The sequence below is a fragment of the Scyliorhinus canicula genome, chromosome 2 (genome assembly GCF_902713615.1).
Source record: "Scyliorhinus canicula chromosome 2, sScyCan1.1, whole genome shotgun sequence".
NCBI classification, from domain to species: domain Eukaryota; kingdom Metazoa; phylum Chordata; class Chondrichthyes; order Carcharhiniformes; family Scyliorhinidae; genus Scyliorhinus; species Scyliorhinus canicula.
Window position 1 is genome coordinate 130,633,489 of NC_052147.1, and position 14,171 is coordinate 130,647,659.

The 14,171-nt window shown below is 41.1% G+C and overlaps 1 protein-coding gene across 4 annotated transcripts in view; it reads left to right on the forward strand.

The window, feature by feature from the left end:
* The first annotated feature begins 1,010 nt into the window (after nucleotides 1–1,010).
* igf2bp2a (insulin-like growth factor 2 mRNA binding protein 2a) overlaps nucleotides 1,011–14,171 on the forward strand; it is a 246,149-nt gene continuing 232,988 nt past the window's right edge. For 3 of the 4 annotated variants that reach the window (XM_038786799.1, XM_038786808.1, XM_038786819.1), the window contains exons 1-2: nucleotides 1,012–1,248; nucleotides 2,645–2,705. In XM_038786799.1, the coding sequence (XP_038642727.1) occupies nucleotides 1,077–1,248; nucleotides 2,645–2,705 (233 nt within the window). In that variant the 5' untranslated portion in view covers nucleotides 1,012–1,076. Of the gene's footprint in view, nucleotides 1,249–2,644; nucleotides 2,706–14,171 lie in introns of all 4 variants that reach the window. The other variant, XM_038786815.1, reaches the window with a different exon arrangement.

The window sequence follows — 14,171 nt, forward strand, 5'->3', positions numbered from 1 at the left end:
AAACTGGATGGCATGGACAAGCTGGGCCGAAGGGCCTGTTTCCGTGCTGTAAACATCCATGACACTATGACATCTATGACTCTATTAGAATAAAAGATATAAAAACAGAAAATATTGAAACTACGCAACAGGTCTGGCAGCATCTGTGGAGAGAGAGAAGCAGAGTTCAACTGAAACAGATAATCTGATGATTTATTTATCTGATTGCTGTATTTGGATCTTGCTATGTGCATCTGGTCGCTTCCTACATTACAAAGCAGAGCCCAGCATTTTAAGTACTCTTGGTTGTAAAGCACTTTGGGACGGTGGAAGGCTATTTTATTTGATAATATTTGAGTTTATGGACGCGAGGCTGAAAGTAAGTATGTAAATGAGTTGAGATTGCAGAGGAGGCCGGTTTTCTGATAAGCTTGAGTGACGCCCAGGGCAGGTGGCTCTCCCTCTCCCGTTCAAATAACACGCACCAATTCTGTTGAGAAGCCCACATGAAAACCGATTTGAGCCAATGACAGCCCACTCCCTTCATGTTAGCGAGCCATGGCTCTGGCCAATCGAGAGCTTCTTTCTCTCTATGCATTTCCCAGTCACTGCTCCGGTGCCACTTCCTAGTTTAGATGGTTCGGTGTTGAGTTTGGATCAGGAGCTTTGCGGGGGTAGGGAGGGAGTGATAAATCTCTCCATCAGGCACCCTAAATCCACACACACATCACCTCAGATTTCCATCCCTGGTGTCTTCGCAAAACACCACGTGGGCTCCAATTTTTTTTTCTCTGATATTTTTAAGTCTGATTTTATTTAGAGGCGGCGCTTAAACCAAAGGAGCGTCGTAGCGACACTTTGAGTCGGACTCGCTAGCTTTTGTCTTTGGTGCTGGAACAGTTTAGTTGTTTGGAGGCAGACTTGTATGTTGAGTTTTTTTATTAATCTCTCGTTTTTTTGGGGGGGGGTGGGAGGGAAAGTGTTGAGCGATTAGCTCTTTTAAAAATTTATATAATATATATTTTTTACATTTTCGATTGTGTGTGTGTGTGTGAGAGAGAGAGGGGGAGGGAGGGGGCGAGAGAGGGAGTGAGATCATGAATAAGTTGTATATTGGGAATCTGAGCTCGACTGTAACAGCCGCCGATATACACCAACTCTTTGGGGAGAGGAAGCTTTCAATCGGGCAAGTTCTTCTCAAATCCGGCTATGCCTTCGTGGATTGCCCCGACGAGAATGCTGCTATCAAAGTCATCGAGACATTGTCCGGTAGGTAGAAGTTGGGAGTGGGATCCTTCTGTTTAGATTGAGGGGAGATTTGGGGGTGGGGGTCTTCCTTAATCTCTAGCCTCCCCAAGAGAATGAGGGGGTGGGGTGAGGAAGGAGGTGGCGAGGACAGTCATCCATTGCCATACTGGCTTCATGTTGGGACAGTTGAGTCTTAAGCTTTTTTACTTTGCGACTGAGACCTCAAGGTGTGAGAATCACCATTCAGCTCAAAATCTAGCTGCAAAAAACAAACTGCTCCATTCAGGAGGAATTTCCCTTTTGGGTTAGCGAGGAGGTTGGTGTTGGGAGTAGGGGTGAGATTAAATGCCTACCTCTCTCTCTCTTTCCCCTAACTTAAAAAAAAACAGTGACAGGGCAGAGCCCAGAGCACAGCCCCCATCCCTGTCCCACTCTTATTTTTTTCCTAATTTTTTTGTCTGATTTTATTCATGGACCGCTGGCTGAGCTCAGCCCCAGAAAAGCCCGCGCCTATGTTCCCCGAGAAGGTACCCATCATTTTACGAGGTGCCCTGTCTCTAGGGGCTAGGGATCGGGAGCAAAGTGTCTGTAAATAGGTAGCGAGGAGGTAGGGGGAATAGGGCTAGTTAGTTGCATCTGAACTGCGCCAGGCCATAGTATCTATACACACACACACACACACACACATTAAACATGCTGGAACCTTCTCAACCATTCAAACCCAACTTTCACTTCACACAATCAGTTTCCCCCCCAGCCCCACGGGGAGGGAAGGATGGAGAGGGGTGTTGGCTGGGTGGGGAAGGAGGGGGAGGGAGATTAGAGAGAGGGGGCCATCTCGCCTCCCCCGGGGGCAAAGAGCTCGGCGACTGCTTCCTTTCTTTCCCAACCCGTAGCTTTAGTCCATGACTGAAGATGTGAGGCGGCCTGGCGGGGCTGCTGGTGTGTCTTCAGCCCCCCATCTCCCATTCGTCTGCTGTTTTTAAAAAGCGGGGTGGGAGGTGGTGAGAAGCATGGCGGCTCCGTCCTTCATTTTGTGAATCAAAAAAAAAGATCTCGCTCTCTCTCCTTTGGCGCCGCTTTTTTTTGTTTTTGTTTTGCGTGTGTTCCTTTAACACGAGTTGCGTTTCTATAAATATTAATAAATGGCCCTTTAACGATTTGATTCCACCCTCTTGCAGGAGGGAAAAAAATCCCAAGAAAGGAATATTTATTTAGCTTCTGTTAAAGCCCCGCTTTGCCCATCTCACTGTCCTGCTACAAGTTGAAGAGGAGAGCGCGTGGGGGGCAACTTGTTACAATTGAATTGGCAACATTGAACTGGTTACATGGGGTTCCGAGGATGTGTCAAGTCTCTCAGTCCCTCAATACTCCCCTGATAAAAAAATAAAATTACTTCTGCGTTTCTTTTGCTCAGGCAAAGTGGAACTTCACGGCAAGGTGATCGAAGTCGACTACTCCGTCCCCAAAAAACAGAGGTGAGTTTTTATAACCATGGTTTAAAAATAAACCCTCGCTGTTTATATTGTGTGTGTTTACCACCCCACTCATGCGAGGGGGACAACTGTGCGGAATATTCCTTCAGACTTTAGTTTTATGTTGTTTGAGTACTGTCTGGTTTCATGCGAGTTTCCAAATCCACGTTTTGAAAGTGCAGAAATAACCCATATTAAATCTGCAATTAACTGCATTCATGTAAGTGTTATTGATGTCAGCATGCAAGAGTGAAATGTTTGATCATATTTTAAAACCTCTTCGAGTTAACATGCTCATAAAAGTAAGAGAAAGACGAAAAACAATTGAAGGAAATTATAATTTGTCATCTTAAAAAAAAAACCCTCTTTGCAATAGTCACTAATAAGTTGGACTTTCATTTTTGGAGAGTTTCCTGTTGTGCAATTTATAAAAACTGTTGTTTGTAAGAGCAATGATCTGAAGCTAACGTTGTGCCAGGTTAATTTGTCTAGATTTGTTTTTCTCAAGATTGGGTAGTTAATATCAAAGTTTCTGAATTAAATGTTACATATTTCTGACTGCATGTTAGAGATCCTTCCCAGTTTCCGCCAGCCTCCAAAAAACAAATCTCATTTATTTTGCATTCCTTTCATAGCAATTTCCGTTATGCTACCTAATCAGAAATAAGGTGTAAATAATGTGAAGGAACTACTGACACTCTTTAAATCAAAACTTTTATCATTTACATATTTTGTGTAGCACATGGTGCTTTGAACTTGATAAGCTTGGTACAAAAGAAAGTTGTTGTCTTCATAAGTCTTAGATCCTAGATGATTATTTTTATTTGAGGAGTTTATGGACCGCTGTATGTAATGAGCACTGTCTTAATTAAGTACAACATTAATATTGAAAGCATAAAATGTATCGCAATAATACACCCCAAAAGAGAACTTAAGTGTGTTAATTAGAACAGCAATGACGAGGGAAGCTGAGATGGAGATCTGTTGGAGGAGGGCATTTAGCAATGTGTAGAGAAATGCATTATTACATTATTTGGTAAACAATATTATCGGAAATGCAATTGTCATATTTTGAAAAAGGTATATTGTTTAAAATCCAAATGATTGGTGGTGTAGGCAGCCATGTTTACAGCCTACTCCTGATGAGATGTTAATGGTGGAGTTCTGAGGGTGTCAATATGTGTGTGTTTTGTACCATTTATTGTTAAATTGATCCATCAACTGTATGTATTCTGATTGATACGTGGCAAAGTAATTTTTGAAAGTTGAGAACTAGCTTTTGATAGAGGTTCATGCCTTGTGTGTATTGGTTTTTTGGGCACATCTGGATTAATTGCCTTTACAGAGGCTGCTCCACCTAGGATGTTGCTATTGGTGGAGAAGGGTGAAGAATGCTTTTTATCATCTGTTGTACCTGTTGAGTCCTATTACTTTGCCTAATGTCATCTTTTGCATTGTTTTTAAATCCATGATACTGCACCATCCTTGTGTATGTCTCAGGAGATATGGGGGGGGGGGGGGGGGGGGGGTTACTCATACAATGTTAATATTTTTACCTGTCATGGTAGTTAGGTGTAAGGTTCAATAGCTCATTGATTTAAAAAGACCACCAGGCTGTAGGTGCCGGTCATTTCAAATAATGGGTATGAAAGAATGATTTTTATTTCAAAGTACAGCGAATATTGGGTTTGAATGTGAATTATTGTCGACCCTGTTCTCCTGCTTATCTTTTGCTATAGTGGGAGTAGAGTACCGGGGAGCGCACTGCTGGCAATTCTAAATAATAAAACCTACTTTTTGTGCCGGAGGGTTCTTTTTTTTCTCTCTAATTGTAACTGATAAACTTGTTCACCTGCTGACTTATGGAAGCCTTGAAGCATCAGTAATGCCCCCTCCAATGAAAATCGACTCGAGACAATTTTTAAAATATGCTTTTAAACAGAATGGTTGACGTGAATTGTGGTCATCCGTTCGTAAAGGTCTGTTGTTGCACCAAAACTAAAAATACAACGGTCAGCATTAGACAAATGAAAATGGTGCAGCTAACGGAAAGGATGGGATGAATTATTAGTGTCAGAGAGTGTCAGTCATTGCCCACTTTGGTAGAGTGCAAGGTGGACTAACTTTATGTTGGTGCACCATTCCTCCTTGTACTTGATTTTCCAATCCATACCGAAGAGCAGGAGTTTATATCACTATGTTGCTCCATTTGAGATCTGAGGGGCTATTCTGGCTACTGTCCATTGGGTGATGATGGGGACGTTGTTGTTGCCGAAATGTAATGTTGCATGTTAGAATTTCTTTTACATGATAGTGGCTGAGAAAGAAGTCTGTTGATGGAAAAGGTTTATTGTTATAAGCAAGGTCACTAGAATGTTGTACAAACCTTGGTTGGTTTTATTTTTGAGCATATATCTACGTAACTAACAAAGCAGCAGTCAAGCAATGCAAGTTTATGTGGTTATGGTGATAGATTTTGTGAGAAAACAATTTTTAGATTTGGTGTGGACAGTACACCAGGTTTGTTGGTGGAGTCCCTTTTGCAAGAGAAGGTGAAGATAGATTGTCAGATTTGTTTTCCCCTAATTTTAAGGATTGAAATTTTATTAATGTACTTGCACCTTTTCGATAGTTCTCCTTAAAACAGAAAATAGTGAAGTCCCCATTGTTGTGATTTGTGGTGTCACACATTATGGGGTAGGTTGTGTGAGAAGGTGTGCAACCAAAATAAAAATCTCATTGGGAAAGGTTTTGCTCTTTTTAAAAAAAAAAAATCCCATTTGGGGGAAGAGCAGAAACTGTCCAGAACAAACTAATACAGAATATTGGGATACTGGTATAAATCCCGTACCAGCCTCCCCGGACAGGCGCCGGAATGTGGCGACTAGGGGCTTTTCACAGTAACTTCATTGAAGCCTACTCGTGACAATAAGTGATTTTCATTTCATTTCATTTCAAGAACTTGTTTGATCTGAGGTTGAGTCTCTTAAGAGAATATAATGACTTGTGCCTGTTTGGTTATGATCACACAGAAGGAAGGTCTAACCCAGCAGGGCCCAGATATCTTCCTTTGCTGTATTTTGTTAGTTAGTCGAAACGAAAAGATCAAAATTTGTTGTCCAATTGTTCAAATAAACGGGTTATAAAATTGTCAAATCCAAGATATAAATTCTGTTCGAGGATACTACAAATTTTTGTTATTTGTTGATTTCATTTCTTCTCCAAGCTGTACTGAAGGCCCAGATGAGGTGTTGGTGGATGGGAAATAAACAACAGATTTACTCTCGAGTCTCCATTTTCTTTATTTAAATAATCCAATGTCCCAGTTGTTCTTTTTATGTGTAAGAGGCCTGTGTTCAATGTCTGGCATTGCCAGGCAATTTTATGTTTATAAATAGTGGAAGAGGGACAATTTGCAGGGTTACAAGGAAGAGCAGGAGAGTGGGAATAATTGGATAAATTCTTTCAGAGCTGGAACAGCTACATGGGCTGAATGGCCTTCTTTCTGAGTTATATAATTGAGTGCAGAGCCCAGCCCATGGTAGTTCTGGTTCCAAAAAGAAAGTTACTTGTTATTTAAAAAAAAACTAAAACTATTCTCAACTAAACAAAGTAAATTAGTTTTAGACTTTTGAGGGCAGCACGGTGGCGCGGTGGTTAGCACTGCTGCACCACGGTGCCGAGGACCCTGGTTTGATCCCGGCCCTGGGTCATTGTCCGTATGGAGTTTGCACATTCTCCCCATGTCTGCATGGGTCTCACCCCGACAAACCCAAAGATGTGCAGCTCAGGTGGATTGGCCACGCTAAATTGCCCCTTTTAATGGGGGAAAAAATAATTGGGTACTCTAAATTTATTTTTAAAAAATGTTTTGATTTTAGACTTTTGTGTGGCCCACTTTGAGGGAGAGAAAATTCTCCCTTTTATTTGTTAAATCTTGCTATCATAGTTAGGAGTAATGAAAAATGCTCAGTCATACAAATTTAGACTTTGTCCTCTCGCTCTGAATCTGGAGAAACTGTTTGGAGTTATATAACATTCGGGAACAGCACTGGATTGCTACAGATCTGTTGGAGTAATTAAAGGTATCACACAAGGAGAGTGTTGGGATCTTGGTGTATTGTGTTCACTATGATTTGTTCTATAGTGTGCTGGTATCAGTAGACTAATGAACCGTCATACAGAATTCTGGAATCTGTGACTTGTAGAAAATCAACACGTTGCTATTTCTGTTTCTCAACGAAATGGCAATGTCACATTAGAAATTCCCGGACAGTAACATTCAGAAGTGTTCTGCCTGACACTAGAGTGGGACAAATTTTGAAGGACCCAGTATTCAGTGTGCATTTGATTCTATTCCAGGGCCTGCACAACCGGAATCTAAAGCTAAATCCCCATCTCTTGCACACTTGCCAGTTAAATGACCCATTGAGGACCCAAGCTAATTATTCAGCCTGCCCTGCAGTCTGAGCAAACACTCCAGTGTTCCCAAATGGCTGGCAAATTTACTTCCCCCCCGCCACCCAGTTTCTTAAAATTAATTTACTATTTATTCTCACCCCTCCCTTAAAATAAATCTTAAATTAAGAATGTTGGGAGTTGTTAGATCAGTGTTAAATAACAACAAAAATAACTTCCTGCATAAGTGGAAAGAAATATTGAGACAATCTTATGTAGGGATATCTTGGGTCTCTAAGATTGGATGTATTACATTTTCGTGAGACTATTAAGCATTTATCAGTTGTAGGCTACATTAGGCACAAGAGAAAATTATTTTCTAGATTGTAAACATTTAGTTACAGCTTGCCTTTTAAGTGGGTAAATTATTTGCTATTGACTGTCAGCAGCTCAGAGTAAACAATCAGATTTATGCAGGAGGATGAAGTCTTTGACTCATATTTTCTGCAGTCTAGACAGTTCTGTGACTTGTGTTGAGTGAGTGGATTTGTAGCATATGTGAATGAGTCTGTCTCCTAAGTACCAGAAAAAGTTTTTGACTGAGCCAGTAACTCCTTAACAGTGGTCCTCCCCATGGTTGACATTGTGATATAGCACTATCATGTGCATGCTCTAAACAGCCATGGAAAATTGTTTTTCTGAAACACGAGGTGCAAACCTTTTAAATATTTGTCTTGACACAAAGTGCCCCGATGGTGCAGAGCACTGCTGTTCTATCTCATCTGGCTGTGACTGAACGATCAGTAGAAAATGAACTCAATCCCAAGAGAAATTTGTTGCTTCACAAACGACTGGGGTTTACCTGAAGGGAACGCAATGATCAGAGGCAGGAAGTGAATTTCAGGTTGATTTTGAATATTCGCCAACGATTGATGTTGGCGATGTTCGGATGCTGCGTTGGCTACATTGGATTGTAGCGGTTGTTCTGTTGTAACGGACAGTGAGGGTGAAATGTGTTCCCTAGACCTGTGTTTTCTGAAAATCTTCTGTTCATGTTTAATCAAAGCGGAAAATTCAGGAAATACACAGAATAGGGAAATGGCAGGTTAATGTTTCTGGTAAAGAATATGCATTTGAGTTCTGTAGAAAGCACATGTGTCCTCTCTCACCTGCTATGTGTTTAGAAAGCCAACAATTTGTATTTCAGACTTTCTGCATTTGTTTTTTAAAATACTTTTTATCTCCCAAATTCTCCCAATTTTTGTTAATTATATTTTGATGCGCGTGTGTCAAGTTCATAGTTTGTCTTAAGGAAGTATCCATTCACTACTTTGAGTGCTGATTTGTAAGCACAAACAACAGATCTTTTGCTCCTTTAAACTACCCCACCCAAAACACAAATTGTAAATAGATCTAAATTCATTAATAAGCATGTAAATATTAAAAAGCTGTATATATCATGTAAAACTTGGATGGGGTTTTCATGCTTTTGTCAGTGTCTTACCTGCACAGATTCTGGTGAGTTCAGGAGTCTTGTGTGCGGTGTGCCAAGTGTTTGTTGAATTCATCTTAGAGGAAATTGAATGTGAATTAATGTTGATTCCTAAAATGTGAGGAACATAGGTCCCTGATTTGGCATCATTTAATCAGTAGTTCAGCTGTTGAAAGTCATTAAATTTTACAGATTAAATCCGTCCAAAATTTCAGCAAGCGATTTTTCGACATGGGCTGCACTTGGGTCATTTTTCGATTTCTTTTGTGATCTTAAATTGTTGTTTGTTTCCCGGTTCACAAATTTAGTTTTGAAGATTCTTGAGCGAGCTCTAAATTGAGGCAATGTGTAAAGAACTTGTTTAATTTGTTGAATTTAAAAGTACTGCTGTTTATTCATATCATGCTTTCTCTAGTCCTTCAAATAAAATTGAGGAAAAAGTGAGTGTTTTAAAAAAACATCTCTTTCCCACCCCCCCAAAAAAAATGTTTGTTTGGTTAAAAGTATTGTGGTTAAAAGTATTAAAATAACTCGAGTTTCAGTATTGAAACCAGGAAACCATTCCTACTTAGTTAAATGGAGAAAGCTTAATGTGTCAGAATGGATTTTGTAACAAATTGTCTGCAATTCTCCAAACAATTCACTTATAAAATGAACAGTTTAATTGATGTTTTTGTTCTCCAAACAATTCACTTGTAAAACAAATAGTTTTGTTTGAGAACAGTGTACTGAGAAGTTACAAGTATTTGGATACCGAAAGTGAGAAAATAGATGTTAATTTTGGATTTTTGTTTTAAACGAGAGGGATAGCTTCAAATAGGAATGAGTGACGTTCGTCAACATTTTTCATCATTTCTTAATTTAATTTTAGGGGCAATGGAGACAACTTTGCTTTATTATACTTTTTTTGTTTTTAATTTGGATGAAAAGTAAGGCTTAATTTAAATTTGTTGTTACAGTGCTACAAATATATAGAGAAACTAAACATTTTCATTGAAAATGACATGAATATCTTCCATTCTTTCAGACGGAGGTTTTTTGGTGAAATCTTTTGTTTACACAATTTTTACAAACGAATTTCACCAAAACATGTCTCTCTTTCAGAGGGGAGGGTACAATGGGAATGCGCAAAATATAAAACTCCAGGAGTGTGATGTCACTCTGGTTACTGAAAGCTTATTTCTATTTTCTACGATTCATTGGTTTTGTTAGCACTGGCTATTGAATTGCCATCTTGCAAAACAACAAAATCCAGCAGAATGCCTACATAAAAACAGTTGGTGCACTTCGCAGTGACGAGACTTGATGGGAATTGAAAAATGTGAGACTATCAGTTCAGTTAGTTTATACTATCCATTTGTGGAGAAGGCTTGGTTAGTGTGTTCAGTATTCGGAAATTAGCCAGTGGGATCAAATGTAAGGTTTTCATAAAATAAAATGTTTGGGGGGGGGGGGGAAGGGAGGAGAGAGAAAGAGAGAAGAGCATCGGAAATAGGGGCAGGCCATACTGTAAACGGGTTACAGGTGACTGAAAGCATTGGTGGTGGGAGGGATTCCCACCAGAATGTGATCAGAAAGATTACAGTAACGTGGAACAGTGAGTATATGGAATTTTTACAATTGAACTGAGGAATAGCCAACTGTTTAAAGCTAGGTTCTCTACTGGCAAACTTGGACTCTATCTTGAAAGAGAATTTGGAGCCGTATAAGGTGAGAGTTCAGCACTGATGGATACAAGACTGTCGCTGTATAACATCAGGTCTTTAAAGGTCACACTGTATAACACTGGGATACAGTACTGGTGGGTACAGGTCTGTCCCTGTATTACACCGGGGTACAGAAGGAGTGGGTACAGGTCTGTCACTGTGTAACACTGGGATACATTACTGGTGGGTACAGGTCTGTCCCTGTATTACACCGGGGTACAGAAGGAGTGGGTACAGGTCTGTCACTGTATAACACTGGGATACATTATTGGTGTGTGCAGGTCAGTCACTGTATAATACTGGGGTAGAGTACTGGTTGGTGCAGGTCTGTCACTGTAGAACTCTGGAGTACAGTACTATTGCGTACAGGTCTGCCACTGTATAACACTGGGGTACAGTACTGGGGTACAGGTCTGTCCCTGTATAACTCTGGGGCTCAGTACTGGTGGGTACAGGCCTGTCATTGTAAAGCACTGGGGTACAGGAAGTATAGGAAGAGAATCAATTTTATGGATTTTTCACAAAACACATTGATTTATATGTCTTGAATAAACTCGGGTTGCTGAAAGATTTGTGTTTTTCTTGGAGTATCTGAAGGAACTGTTGAAGCTGTTTCTCTCTCTTTATGAGATAATTCGATAGTCTGCAAGGGTTATATCATTGAGAATAACGTGATGTGAACCTGAGCTCATCATGAGCCATTTCTATATCCATCTCATAAAGTCCTGTTCCCCCTTTGCCTCTGTGCTTGCTAACTTATATAAACCCCTGGTCTGACAAATTCTCAGCCTTCTTTTCATATCCCTCCCTTGCTCTATATTTTCCCCTTGATTTTCCAAGCTCCTCCAATCTTGGCTTCCTGCGCAACCCTGATATCAGTTGCTTCACCGTTGATGGCCGTGTCTTCAGCTGCCTGGACCGTAAACTCTGGAGTTGCCTCCTTTTATCCCTCCAGCTCTCCACTCCTCCTCCTTTAAGACATTTCTTGAAATTTACCTCTGCCCAAATTTTTGATCACGTCCTAATATCTGCTGTTGTGCCTTGGTGTCAGTTGTATTTGAAAGCTCACGTCTGAAGTGTTTGGGGATGTATTTCTATATTCGGGGCATTTTAAAAATGTAAGTTGTTGACAATTTGTTGAGTTGGGGGTATTTAGCCCCTGTGTGTTGGTGGAGTCTTTCAGAATTTGTTTTGTGTGGTTCTGGCTTTAACTTCTTTCTGAAGGTTTCGGGTCTGAGCTCTTGTGGTTCAGAGCAGTGCATTTCCACCGTCATCGTTCCCAGGTGTTGGAACCACATTCAGTTTGTGCTGTGAATGTTCACTGGGACATATGTGTTGCTGTCAGATTATTTCTTTGAGATCAAACTTTGTTGATTTTTGCCCTGTACAGAACTGCGTGCGTGCAGATCAGCAACGGAAAAACTTGGAGTGAAGTGCAGCAATCTGGTGGGTCATTGGCAATGGATTGGGTTCCGGGTCTCCTGTCTTTCAGGGTCCTGGCATTTTTTGAACAAAGTGGATTTGTCACCATCCATAGTTTATTTTGGGAGCTTAGCGTGTAGTGGCAGAGTGGAAGGCGGGTTGCTGAGCCTCAAGCATGTAGTGGCAGAGTGGAAGGAGGGTTTTCTGAGCCTCAGTCAATGTGCCAGGAACCAAGAAATTCTCAATGGGTGTGAACAGTTAAGGAATGTTGGAACCTGATTTGTCCTTTCAGCTCCTTGAGCCTTCTTCCCAACTTGTATCCCAATTCTTTTTATCTACTTTTATCTCAGCCTTGAAAGTTCCAATTGTCCTATTATTCCTGTGGGGTGAGGAGTTCTAGATTTACACTACATTTTCTGGAAGAGTTTTCTACATTATGCCATCAACACCCTTCAACATGTACTTTTTTTGTTTAAATTTTAGAGTGTCCAATTCATTTTTCAATTATGGGGCAATTTAGCACCAATCCACCTACCCTGCCATCTTTGGGTTGTGGGGACGAAACCCACGCAGACACGGGGAGAATGTGCAAACTCCAAACGGACAGTGACCCAGAGCTGGGATCGAACCTGGGACCTCGGCGCCGTGAGGCAGCAGGGCTAACCCACTGCTGCCTTTTCAACATGTACTTGGGGGACTGTAAAGTGCTTTGGGATTTTCTTCAGATGTGAAAGACACTGTGTAAATGCTATGTCTTTCTTTACTGAATTGCCCATTTCTGATTTTTATATCTTATCACCCTTTTCTGGTTTGCCCATCACGAGGGAAATAGTTTACTCTATCTACCCAATAAAACTCCTTGAACATTTTAACTGATTAAAAAGTTATATTGAAGGCAACATGCAAGATGCTTCATAGCAGAATTACAAAAGCCACGTAAGATCGTATTCGATGAGCTAACCAAAAGCTTGGTAAAGAGGTTGGTTTTAAGGAACTATTTGATGAAGAAACGCCTCTGTCTTATCACCCCTCAGCTTCCTAAACTCTAAGGAATACAAACCAAGATTGTAATGACTTGTACCAAGATCCATGCAGATCCTCGGGCATAGTCAGTCCTTCCAGACAGTGAATAGTGAGTTATCTTGAGAATAATTCACACGTGTCCTGGAATCGCCTCGGTCTCCCTTGTTGAAGTGGGGGAACACAAGTACACAAGTGGGGGGAAAAAAGTATGTTACAAATTGAAGCTCTTGCCATCAAACAAGATGGCAAAACATTGCGCAGGAGAAGGAAAAACGCTGTTGGGGACAACAGGGTTGGAGATAAGATGCTGCCAAAGACATGATGTGGGGGGTGGGGGGGGGATTTGATGGTAGGAATTATAGTAGGAGAGCTGACAGTGCATGAATAGTAGGGCTTGAACAGCCTGCGAGATCCCAGCACGAACGGTAAGGTTCTAGGGATGAAAGTTGTGGTAACTAATTGGTGGCAGTCAGACTGGGAAAAACCATTTCCTGACTGGGCCATGGGAAGCCAGCAAATCTCCTCCGCACTCTGGTTGCACCATGAGGTGAGTACCACTTACACAGGTACTCTATAACTTGAACAATTTCAGCCGATCTGACCGTATCTGTGGAGAGAGAAGTAAGTTAATGTTTCAAATCTGGATGACTCTTTGTCAAAGCAAGTTTAACATCACCCAGACTCAAAATGTTAGCTCTCCCACTCCACAGATACTGTTAGACCTGCTGAGATTGTCCAGTGTTTTCTGTTTTTGTTTCTGATTTCAGCATCCGCAGTAATTAGCTTTTATATCCTATAACCTGAGCACTTTGTTTTGAAATGCTGATGTTTGTTCTAGGAATGCTATCAGTGTTGATTCCTTGAGTCCTAGTGCAGTTTTTAAACTAATTGGAACTTGGTGATTGTAATATCTTTGTTTACCGAATCAGAGAATTGTTACAGCGCCGAAAGAGGCCATTCGGCCATCTCCCAGTTCTCTGAATGAGCAACTTGCAAAGTACGGTATAAGGTGTTCCCTCCTATCTCTGTTATGTCCTACAATCCCAGAAAAACCTGATCCCCACTGCAGCAGTGTATACTATCTACAAAATACACTGCAGCAACTCACCAAGGCTCCTTCAACAGCATCTCCCAAACCTGGGACCTATACCGCCTCGATGGACAAGGCATGGGAACGCCAACACCTCCAAGTCACTGACCATTTTGACTTTGAACTATATCGTGTTCCATTACTGTCACGGGATCAAAATCCTGGAAAACACTTCCTCACACCATGGTGGGTGTACCTACCCAAATGGGCTGCAGCAGTTCAAGAAAGTGGCTCACCACCATTTCTTCCCAAACCATTGACAGTCATGCCTTCATTGCTGGAGCCTTGAGCTGTGAAATATCCTCCCGAAGCCCCTCTGTCTTTTCAGCTACCTCTCC